General features: G+C 34.1%; 6 protein-coding genes and 1 pseudogene across 7 annotated transcripts, besides 1 other annotated feature; all 7 read left to right on the forward strand.

Moving 5' to 3' along the window:
- Positions 1-1,552: 1,552 nt before the first annotated feature.
- Positions 1,553-1,768, forward strand: TVAGG3_0558820 (phage tail repeat-like family; the record flags this gene model as incomplete). The annotated part of the gene is made up of 1 exon (XM_051238421.1): positions 1,553-1,768. One exon carries the CDS (start codon positions 1,553-1,555, stop codon positions 1,766-1,768), a length of 216 nt encoding a protein of 71 aa, XP_051096245.1.
- Positions 1,769-1,843: 75 nt separating this feature from the next.
- Positions 1,844-11,970: part of a mobile genetic element that runs on past the window's edge.
- Positions 3,751-4,152, forward strand: TVAGG3_0558840 (uncharacterized protein; the record flags this gene model as incomplete). The annotated part of the gene is made up of 1 exon (XM_051238422.1): positions 3,751-4,152. The coding sequence occupies one exon, from the start codon at positions 3,751-3,753 to the stop codon at positions 4,150-4,152; it is 402 nt and encodes a 133-aa protein (XP_051096246.1).
- On the forward strand, positions 4,172-4,324 carry TVAGG3_0558850 (uncharacterized protein; the record flags this gene model as incomplete). Its single annotated transcript, XM_051238423.1, has 1 exon — positions 4,172-4,324. One exon carries the CDS (start codon positions 4,172-4,174, stop codon positions 4,322-4,324), a length of 153 nt encoding a protein of 50 aa, XP_051096247.1.
- Positions 4,978-5,214, forward strand: TVAGG3_0558860 (uncharacterized protein; the record flags this gene model as incomplete). The annotated part of the gene is made up of 1 exon (XM_051238424.1): positions 4,978-5,214. One exon carries the CDS (start codon positions 4,978-4,980, stop codon positions 5,212-5,214), a length of 237 nt encoding a protein of 78 aa, XP_051096248.1.
- Positions 5,645-6,229, forward strand: TVAGG3_0558870 (uncharacterized protein; the record flags this gene model as incomplete). The annotated part of the gene is made up of 1 exon (XM_051238425.1): positions 5,645-6,229. The coding sequence occupies one exon, from the start codon at positions 5,645-5,647 to the stop codon at positions 6,227-6,229; it is 585 nt and encodes a 194-aa protein (XP_051096249.1).
- On the forward strand, positions 7,046-7,984 carry TVAGG3_0558880 (organellar and viral DNA polymerase type B; the record flags this gene model as incomplete). The annotated part of the gene is made up of 1 exon (XM_051238426.1): positions 7,046-7,984. One exon carries the CDS (start codon positions 7,046-7,048, stop codon positions 7,982-7,984), a length of 939 nt encoding a protein of 312 aa, XP_051096250.1.
- Positions 10,948-11,863, forward strand: TVAGG3_0558890 (annotated as a pseudogene). The gene has a single exon. A coding segment is annotated over exon 1 (916 nt).

An 11,970-nucleotide genomic window follows, 5' to 3' on the forward strand; every position in this document is an offset into this window, starting at 1 on the left:
CAATGGCAAACTATGGTCAAGTGCCAACAGATGTACAAATGCAAACTGCCATGTCAAATGACGCTGCGTTAGGTTTGCCACCATGGTATGCAAATATGAGATGGAAAGAGTTTTATACAAACCTGAAGTGGGATATAAACAACTTTATGCAGATGACGCGAACACAGGAGTTGACCCAGAATATGTTTTCTACCAGAGGAGAAACAGAATGTATGAGCTCCAGTTAAAGAATGCTATGGAACTCAACAGGAAACGTAAGAGACTAGGCGGACATTAGATTTTTACATATAGTAAAATGGGTTTCTTCAGTAGTATTGGAAACTTCTTCAGAAGAGTTGAAGAGGTATATGGAATGGAATAAAAACCGTAGGAAGAGGAATTTGGAACGGAGTCAAAAATATTGGTAAAAGAGTAGGTCAGTTTGTTGGTATTATACCTAAAGACCCTGAACCAGAAGAACAAGCTCCTGTTATACAACAGCCTGAACCTGCACCACAGTCTAGTTGCAACCAAATCCAACACCTCAACCGTATTAAAAAATTATATTTTTACCGTTCGATAGTAGTTGTATATGAAACTAAGTTCTAAGTAAAACGCATGGTATAATGGAATTATTCTTTTTCTTCCATCTGTAGTAAACCATACTTGAAAGTCTGAAATACTTCCACTTGGTGGTTCGTATAACTTTGTAGGTTTTTGTAAAATCATTTGCCAAGCATAAGAAAGAGTTTTGGGCGCCAGAAAATGAAGCATGAACAATAATAGCATCTGGGTCGAAAACATTTTCATATGTTCCATTAGGGTTTTCGACTTCATAAAAGTCTGGGTGTACTGGATATGCTGCAGGCTGATTTAACATCCTCATAAATCTATACCATGCCAAGTTGTTATATTTTGTAGAAATATAAACGTTTTCTCCAAGGTCTTCTATTCTATTGATTTTAACAGTTGCATTTTTCCTGTCATAAATAATATCGAGATGGTACTCTCCCTCGTCAATGTTATACTGTTTTGCATATTCGAGATAGATATCGTTTATTTTTTCTTGAAAAGCTTGAAGAGTTGTTTCTAAGTTTACAAGCAAACTAACTTGTAAAAGTTTCCCTGTTCAAATTTCTCATACATACGTTTTTCTTTGTTATAGTATCGAACTTCAAAACCGACCGTAAATGGGAAACCATGTATGCTTCTGAAATGAACTTCATTCTACGAAAGCCAATAGCTTTTGTGACAGATGGTCTCTTAACCATCTTAATGGGTAGTCAAAACGATAGCCTTCATGCTTTACGGTCTCTGTCTCAAACTTTTGACCGACATTAGTAAAAAGTTCATCTAATGGTTTAGTTGTAGCAACTCTTGAATTTTCTTTTTCTATTGAAAGCATATTTTATCTAGAATAAAAATGTCGAAAGATATTGCTTCCATGAGAGAAATACAACACAACCGACAACTCATTATGCAAGCTCTAAATAAGAACACAACAAACTTTTCAAACTATTCTAAGATATCTGAGTCATTGAAAGAAGGAAACTTAAAACTGACATTAAACCCAATGACAGATGAGTTTCTATTTCAAGACAAGAAGAACAATACTGTCTGTATAAATCCAACAAAAGGAACTTTAAACGAGAAACCTATAAATGAACTTCTTTTGAAAGCAGATGTTGACAACAAAGCTGACAAAGAATATGTAGACGATGCAATAGCAAAAGAAAAGAAAGAGCTAACAATGCTTATGCAACAAAAGAACATACTCATCCTGAACTAGCAGACAAAACATATGTTGACAATAAAATGTCAAGTGAAGTGACGAGAGCTGAAAACGAATATTCTAAAAAAGACTCATACACATTCTATATCTGAAATAACAGACTTAAACGTTAGCCTGAAAATAAGGTAGATAAGGGACTTATGGCTAGTGTGTTAGTGAAGAAGGCGGATAAGGAATATGTGGATGAAAAAGATAAAGAAATTATAGAAAGGGTTGACTGGTACCATGAACGGACATCGAAGATTTTAAAAACTAAAGCCGATACAGGATGGGTTTCAGGATGTTTAGACCTTAAAGCAGATAAAACTTATGTTAACGATGAGTTTAGAGAAGAAAGCAAATAAGACTCATACACATACAAGTTTTACAACTGTTAGAGCAGACGACATAATACTGAACTTTGACCTTGGTTCAAGTGCACCTTTAGAGAATCCGAGTACAAGCGTAAAAGATACTCTTAACAATTTAGATAAGAGTTGCAGGAACATTGAAAGTCATGCCAGAAACTTTGAAGCATATGAACTACCCGCAATGTTAGACAAGAAAGCAGACAAAACAGAGCTTCAAACATTAAAGACAGAAAACTTCAAACATTATATCCTATAGGCTCTATTTATACGTCAATGAACTCTACCAGACCAGAAACAGTTCTGGGTTTTGGAACTTGGACTCAAATAGTCGACAGGTTTTTGTATTGTGCAAACTCTTCAAAGGAAACAGGTGGAAGTAAAACGATTTCAGGTGAAAATTTACCTGCACATAGTCACTACATAGATTTAAGTACATTCAAGCAGGTTGGCATAAGCATAGATATTGGGATTGGTCAGCAATGATAAAAGGTAAAGGATATGATGTTAAAGACAACGTTAAGTTGCTATAGATTGTTACTGAGTAACACTGAGGGAGGAGGAAACCATACACATCGCGTTTCAGGATATACGCAAACAACGGGACAAAGTAAAGAATACATGCCACCTTACATGACAGTTTACGCATGGTATAGAAATCTTAGTCGTCATTTCAACTTCTTTAGCATATTCGTCAGGAGTTTGTCTTATATTTGTTAGGAACTGTCCTTTGAAAGTATACCACCTTGAACTTTGACAAGTTTGAAACGAGGTCTGACAATAAGTTTTATCTTCTGCTTGCAGTGGTTATATTTTGCCATGTTTGCCTAAAACTTCATAATATTCTCTTGTATACTTTCTTCTATTTTTACGAACACGAATGAGTACCTGTCGGTTCCCATTGTTGTCATAGTCAATAGTATTTTCATATGGGTCGCGTTTAGGTATTTCTATTTTTACTTTGTCACCTTTCTGAAGTTTGAAGCCCGGCATTCTTTTCTTGTTTGTCCTTTTGACTAAATTATTAAATATATAGTCTTTTCTAAGTCAGGGTTGTTTTTCATTTCTTCGGGGAGTGGTTTCCCAAACCTTTTTGTTTACGGCTATTGTAAATATTTAAAACTTGTCTCATCTTTGCCATGGAGAAGTGTCTATACTTGTCGTCATATGACATTTCATTTGCTTCACCACCTTGTGGTTGGTTTAAGTCTCTTAACATTTTTATACAACCGTCAATGACACCAAGAGCAGAATGGTTTTGGTCGACAATGAAATATTGGTTTACATTTTTTGAACGCAGATAGTTTTTTACATCATCTGATTTGAAAGAACTTTCACAGTCAGATGTCAGTTTTGTTGGATGGTATTTGTCAACGAATATTGTCAAAGCTGCTAAGATATCTAAAATAGCTTTGGACTGTAATGGTATGGCTTCACAGTATCTTGTGTTTTGACCGACAAATATTAGCCAGTATGGTGGTCCATCTTCTCTATACCTCGGAATGTTTTCCAAGATATCCATAAACCAAGCATTTAGTGTTGAACTAAAGATTTTTACCATGAGTGCTTTCTTTGTCGCTTTAGAAACATAGGGGTCCTTGTTTGGATTCGTCATTTTTTACCCTATAAGAAATGGGTTTATTTGGCGCATTAGCAGGAGTTGCATCCAGATTTTTGCCCGCAGTTGGAACAATAGCCAGAGGTGTATTTGGAGTTGGAAGGAAGATTTTGAGTACATTAGGTATACTTAAAGAGAAAGCACAACCTATTATACAAACTGTACAGAAAGGTTGGGATGTAGCACGAGATGCAACAAATCTTATTCCAAATCCTGAAACAAGAGGAAAAGTTCAAGGATGGATGGACAATGTAGGAAGACAAGCAGGAAACTATTATAACAAAGCAAATGACTACTATAACCAAGCAGGACACTATATGGACCAAGGTGAAAGATTCTTTAACAGAGGATATAACCATGCACAACAGTGGGTAAACAATAACCAACCTCAACCGCCTCAAACGTGGGGAATGTAAATTTTTTTACTGAGATGAAATGAACAATACAGCATTGAGACAAATGGGTTCAAGATGGATTTGTCGGCTTCCAGCAGTTACACAACGTGTTTGTCAAGTTCTTCCTATACCTCAGGAAGTTTTAGACCGACTTAAAAAACCTAAACAACCAGTTGAAAACAAACCAAACTAAAATTTTTTACTGAGATGAAATGACCGAAGAAGTTGAAACGGTAGATTTGACACCACAAACAAAAAGTTCAGAACCATTGTCAAAACCTGTCAAAGAACTTACAGATGAAGAGAAAAATTCAATAATAGAAAGTGCCAGGTCTGGAAATACAAACCCTAACTATAAAGTCACTTTTCATAGAAATGGAACGGCTAGTATCTCAAAAAAGAAACAGACTCTCACAAATAAAATATTGAAGTCTGAAGGAGCTTTCGAGACAACAGATGGAAAAGTTTTACTTCACTGACCAACAGTTCATTATAGAACATCTCATTGACTTAGAGTCGAAATATTCTAAACTTTACAACAAACACAAAAAGTTGAAAGGAAAACAAAAACAAATGGCATATGATATTTATGAAGATGTTGACGACACAACTGTTCCTGCAAGTGAAGTAAAGTCAGAGGAACCGAAAAGTGACGAAAAAACCGATAGAGAAGAAGAGAAACCAAAAACTGAAGATAAACCAAAACCAAAGTTTAGTTTCCAAACTAAACCAAGTCAACCTTCATTAGCTGGTATGGGTTGGCGTCAAAGACTTATGGCAGCAGGCGGTTATGTTAAGTAAAGAAAAAAACATTTTTTTATTTTTATAAAAATGCCCCCATATAGAATGGATAGAAAATCTGCTAGAATAAAAGCAGAGTTGCAAAGATATGGTTGGAGAGTTTCGAAGAAGTTTAAATATAGGAAGGGAAGACCCATAAAAGTCTATGACAAACTGGCTGGTCTTCGCTACGAAATGGATTTGGAAACAGCACGTGCAAATTATCCAAACAGACTAGAGAGGTTAGAAGAAGAACGTCTTATGAACATGCCTTTCGATGTTAGTGAACATTGCATGAAGTAAAAATTTATTTTTAAAAAGTGACATTTTTTAATTTTATTTGAAATGTACGCTGAGTCTGCTAGAATAAAAGCAGAGTTGGGAAACTTGTTTGTTAGATGAGAAATATGAAATGGCATACCATTTTAAAACAATATATTTTTACATATATTAAATGCTTCAGGTTGAAAAACAAAGAACAAAAGTAGCAGATACAAAACCGTTAGACTATATCTTTACAAATGCTGGTAGGACTATTTCAGATGAAGAAATTTCATCCCGAGCATACAGGTTTGACTATCCAATTCGTTGGCTTCAAAGTCCTTCAGATGCAAAGGCAATAGGATTTAGAAGAGTTTTGTTTTCAAATAGAACTAACGCATTTATGTTCGCAGCAGTATATTTTCATGGGCAGTATAAAGGTCATGATGGTCTAATAGACAAATTTGACGAAATGAGAATCTTTACAGTTCGTTCAGACGAAAGTCTTGAGAAAACTCTAAATGACTTTCAAACTCAAATGAACAAATATTATTGGGAATTTCAAGAAAAATACGACTCTTTACTAAATGGAACATACTATCTGAAACTAGAATATGACAAGATGAACTCCACCGTTTCATTTCAAAAGATTGAAATTAACCCTCCAAGAGATACAGAGTTTTTATATTGGAAAGTAGACAAACGTTCTTGGGCACAATTTCTTCGGTTACTAAACCAGAACGAACCATTACCACCAGATGGTCCATTTCAATTTATACTTCCACCAGCAGATTTGATGGTTTATAGAAACGTGTTTGACCCTCAAAATGTTATGTGTCATGCAAGTTTCAGTTCAAGCAACAATAGTTTTCTATGTATTGGTAAGGACTTTTATGACTTTGCTTCTAAATTCTACGAACCACCTAGTAACAGTTTCTCTGACTTTCAAGTTTGGTTCACAACAAATGGTGTGCAACATATTATTCCATTGTACTATGACTTTTATCTCGAATTGTCTTTCATATATAACTACGGAAAAGTGCTGAAAAAGTATTGAAAAATATAATTTAGGTGAAGAGGTGAGATCTCACCTGTTTTTTCACCTCTTTTTTCACCTCTTGAATTTGTCAAAACTTCTTCGTAAATGTTTTGTCAAGACTTCTTCGTAAATGTTTTGTCAAGACTTCTTCGTAAATGTTTTGTCAAAACTTCTTCGTAAATGTTTTGTCAAGACTTCTTCGTAAATGTTTTGTCAAGACTTCTTCGTAATGAGTGTAAAGGACCCAAAAATAAAGTTTAGGTGAAGAGGTGAGATCTCACCTGTTTTTTCACCTCTTTTTTCACCTCTTGAATTTGTCAAGACTTCTTCGTAAATGTTTTGTCAAGACTTCTTCGTAATGAGTGTAAAGGACCCAAAAATAATGTTTAGGTGAAGAGGTGAGATCTCACCTGTTTTTTCACCTCTTTTTTCACCTCTTGAATTTTCATGAATTTTCATGAATTTTCATGAATGTTTTGTCAAGACTTCATCGTAATGAGTGTAAATCAGACAAAAATATAATTTAGGGTAGAAGGTTAGATCTAACCTCTTTTCTAACCTCTTTTCTAACCTCTTTTCTACCCTCTTGAATTTTCATGACTTCTTCGTAAATGTTTTGTCAAACATGAACGTACATGCTTTGTCAAGACTTCTTCATCGTAATGAGCGTAAATCAGACAAAAATAAAGTTTATGTTAGAATGTTAGATCTAACACGTTTTCTAACACGTTTTCTAACACGTTTTCTACCCTCATGAATTTTCATGAATTTTCCCGAAATAAAAAAATAAAGTTAGTTTTATTTTTTTTTATTTTTTTATTTTGTATAAAAGATATGATTTCAACAATCGGCACAACAACAATTCAAACAACAGCACCAAACTCTTTAGTCATGAATCCTACGTCAATGTTAGTAGAGATGAAAAGCTTTATTCCTTCTTCATATACTTTTGAAACAGAAATCCAGAAGATAAAGCAGGAACTTTTAACAAGTAATTTAGACTGTAGTGCGAAAGATGAAACAAATGAACAGTATCTTTATGAAATGCAGGACATTATTGACCATTTGCCTAAACTACCTGAAATCCAACAACAAAAACTCACTATTCCTGAATTCGACGAAATTGAAGTCAAAGCAACTGACTCAGTAGAAATAAAGAAGTTCATACGAAAGGTAAACTATGAGTTTCTAGGATTTCATTGCAACCATAAGGTTATGGACAAAGATTGCGACATGGTATATAAGAATGTTTCTGACATATATAAATCTGAAGAATTTAAGACCTACGACAACTTTGTTTCGTTAGTTGCTGAATGTGTATGGCAGATAAGAGATAAAGATAGAAGATGTAAGGTATGGAATGAACAAATAAAACCAACTGCTTCAGATTTAAAGAAAACCATTGACGCTTTAGTTGTTTTAGCAGGTAAGGTTTCAGAATATAACGCAAAAATGAACCCGCAATGTTCTAAATGTAAAGCAGCAATAAGGAAATATAACTATTCTGTCAAAGAGATAGAAAGAATGAGAAACGACTATGCAGATTTAAAGAAAGAAGCAGAAAAACCAGCAGAAGATAAAATGGACATGTTAGAATTTCTGAACAAAAACTATCCAACTGCTGACGATTTCCTTCTATCTGACGTCAAGAAGAAGTATAAAGAAACTTTCGGTATCGTTAAAACTTTTGACATACTGACAGAAGAAATAGAAGCTACGAAATTGTTTAGAATTTCAAATATACATCGTACAATTCATGTAAAACGCTTATAAAATAACAGGTGAAAAAACGGGTGAAAAAACAGGTGAGATCTCACCTCTTCACCTAAAATATATTTTTGTCTGATTTACGCTCATTACGATGAAGAAGTCTTGACAAAACATTTACGAAGAAGTTTTGACAAAACATTTACGATGAAATCATGACAAAACATTTACGATGAAATCATGAAAATTCAAGAGGTGAAAAAACGGGTGAAAAAACAGGTGAGATCTCACCTCTTCACCTAAACTTTATTTTTGTCTGATTTACGCTCATTACGAAGAAGTTTTGACAAAACATTTACGAAGAAGTTTTGACAAAACATGTACGAAGAAGTTTTGACAAAACATTTACGATGAAATCATGACAAAACATTTACGATGAAATCATGAAAATTCAAGAGGTGAAAAAACGGGTGAAAAAACAGGTGAGATCTCACCTCTTCACCTAAACTTTATTTTTGTCTGATTTACGCTCATTACGAAGAAGTTTTGACAAAACATTTACGAAGAAGTTTTGACAAAACATGTACGAAGAAGTCTTGACAAAACATTTACGATGAAATCATGACAAAACATTTACGATGAAATCATGAAAATTCAAGAGGTGAAAAACGGGTGAAAAAGGTGAGATCTCACCTCTTCACCTAAACTTTATTTTTGCTGAAAAATGACCAAATTTCATGAATTTCCTTAAGACAGAAAAAATAAAGTTAGTTTTATTTTTTTATTTTTTTTTATTTTGTATGTAAGAACAGAAATGTCAGTCGAAGCAAAAACGTTCACGAACAAATCTAATGGCGAAACATTCACAAAAGGTACTTATAACGGTATTGAAGTCTTACGTAGAGACAAGGATAGTTACATTAATGCAACAAATATGTGTCAGCAGTTTAGGAAAGACTTTAGAAAGTTGTTGGAAATAAGTCCTGGAAGAGTATTATAAGGCATTTTTGTGAAGAATATAGCAACCGCCGGAATTCAGACGGTTGCTTTTTATACAAAATTCATGCCGGAATTCTGATGAAATCAAACAGGTTAGAGGAACGTATGTAGACCAAGACTTATAAACTATATAGCAATGTGGGCTTCTCCAAAATATTGCATAGCAGTTGGAAAAATTATGGACTCCATAGACAAGAAGTTCATGAGAAATTAGATGAAGAAGAACTCGAAGATACAGTGGAGAATGCTAAACCTTTGTTCGAAAGAAGAAGTTGGAAAAATGTGTGAAAAACAATTAGAACATGAACGTGAGATATATTATGGTTATAGAGATTCTCCATACGAACTAGACCAATGGGAACAAGAAGATTTAAAGAGAGAATTTAGAGAATATGAACTCGCTAAGATAGCATTTGAAGCTGCAGAAAAGAAGTTAAAAGTTTGGGGTCGTTTTGTAAAAAAATATTGTGAGTAAATGAACCATTTATTTTTATTGAATTCAGTAAAAATATAATTTATGTTAGAATGTTAGATCTAACACGTTTTCTAACACGTTTTCTAACCTCATGAATTTTCATGAATTTCCTTAAGACAGAAAAAATAAAGTTAGTTTTATTTTTATTTATTTTTTTATTTTGTATGTAAGAACAGAAATGACAAAACATTGAGTTTGAAACAGTTAGAAAGATAGACAATGACACCAAAGTGGTTAGAATAGGTGATTTAAACGTAAGATACTCAAAGAAATACAACAAATATTCTTTGTCAGACATTATATCTCCATCTGGAAAGAAACCGAAGGACTGGTTAGAAATGCTTCTACTCAGAAAATTTTGACAAGAAATCCTGAGCTTATGATATCAGTAGCATTTCATGGAACTACAGCATATCTTATAGACAAAAGTCTTATACCAATAATTTTGTTATGGTTAGACCCAGTTGTTGGATATAACTTCATAACATATGGTTCATTCGATACGGAACGTTGCAGTGAAGGCTTACTTTACATCGTTCAGAAACCGAAGGACTTCAACACAAAGAGATATAAGATAGGAAGAACATAATAATATAACTCAAAAGATATGACAGTACAGTCAATAGAGTCAAGGTTGTGTTCGTTAACGATATGAGAGCTGCTGAAACAGAACTACTTGAAAAGTTTGAGAAAATGTATGGTGCTCCCATAAAAGGTAAAGAAACGTTTGAAGTAGATGAGATAGATAAAGCTATAAAATTATTTGACGAAGTTGCTGAAAAATACATGTAAAAATAACGTTTACCATGTAAAACGGTTGTGAAAAAAAGAGGTGAAAAATTAGGTGAAAAACAGGTGAGATCTCACCTCTTCACCTAAACATTATTTTTGCTGAATTCAGCACAAAAATCTGAGTAAAATGGCATAAGATTGCTTACCATGTAAAACGAGAGAAGAGATTCCGTACGAAAACAGTGAAGAACAGCGAGACCGACTTTTATCTGGATCGCCAAACTCTATGAAAATCATGAAGAACAGCGAGTAGGTAAAAAACTTAGTCGCCAAAACTCTATGAAAACAGTGAAATTTCTCTAGACCGACTTTTTTTCGGTCTTGCATAAAACTCTATGAAATTCATGAATTTCCTTAAGATAGAAAAAATAAAGTTAGTTTTTATTTTTATTTATTTTTTTATTTTGTATGTAAAGACAGATATGTCAACAACAGAGAACACAACAACAGTTATAGTCCATGAAGCTATAAATGAAGAATATGAGTACATACAGTTTAACAACAACTCCGTCTCATTCGTTCGGTCAAAGACGATATGTACCAGATGCAAAGTATTTTGACGGCTTGTTTTGCTCACAGACACTAAGCTTCCTAAAGACTGGTTTAGGAACCAAAGCACCATTGAACTCTTAAGCGAAGCACAGCGAGCATACAAAAAGTGACAGCGAGTAGGTAAAAAACCCCAGTCGCCAAAACTCTATGAAAATCGTGAAAAATTGCCAAATGGTTTGAGAGGTTGTGTATGTACATAGACTTCTTGTAAATGCTGTTGCAATGTGGGCTTCGCCTCGTTATGCTTGGAATATTTACAGACTTCTTGACGAAATTCATAGACAAGAACGTGAAAGAGCTAGAGAACAAGCTTGAAGCAAAAGACAAAAAAACATTCAGAAAAGAATACCACGTTCGGTTACCAAAAGAAAGGAAAAGAACTATAAGTATATGATTTTATACTGAAGAGATGGAAAATGAAGAAGATAAAAAAGATATGGTTATGTTGCATTTAGTCAGAAGAAACAACAAAAGCTTTTACGACCTTGCTAAGATTTACAAATCTGACAGAAATTGTTCTATCGCGAAAACTTACCGATTTTCAATGACCCCAAATGAAGATGTGAAACAAATAGTTCAAGATACTTTACCTCAAACACACTATGATATGAAAGGTTGTACAGATACTTACATTCAAAGAAGATTTGCCATTGTTAAGGAAAAAATAACAGAGTATTTTGACAACTTCAAACAAGTAGAGTAGATGAACCATTTATTTTTCAAGCTTGACTTCAGATGGCTCAAGTAGCTCAATTAGGTAAATTGCCTCGTCAAATCCTTCTGGCATTCCGAGTCCTTCCTTCCGACAGGAAAAAATTTTCATTCCGACAGGAAGAACTCTTCCTTCCAACAGGAAAAATTTTTCCTTCCGACAGGAAAAATTTTTCCAGTTGTCCGTCCGTAAACCATTCAAATTTTCGAAAATTGAGAACTTTTTGGTCGAACTTCAGAAAAAGTTTTTCCTTCCGACAGAAAAAGTTTTTCCTTCCGACAGGAAAAGTTCTTCCTTCCGACAGGAAAAGTTTTTCCTTCCAACAGGACACAAACGGATGACTGACGTTCCTCTTCCTGAATGCCTTCCAAAGCCAGAAGAACCGACAGCCCCAGCACCACAACAGACTTACTAAGACTAAACACTTACATTTTTCAAGCTTGACTTTTTACAATTTGAACTTTGTTTGCGTAGATATGAATTCTGAAAGAAGTATGAGGGTCTTGTATGACTTTGTACTTC

Source organism: Trichomonas vaginalis, chromosome II (assembly GCF_026262505.1).
Source record: "Trichomonas vaginalis G3 chromosome II, whole genome shotgun sequence".
Taxonomy (NCBI): Eukaryota; Parabasalia; order Trichomonadida; family Trichomonadidae; genus Trichomonas; species Trichomonas vaginalis.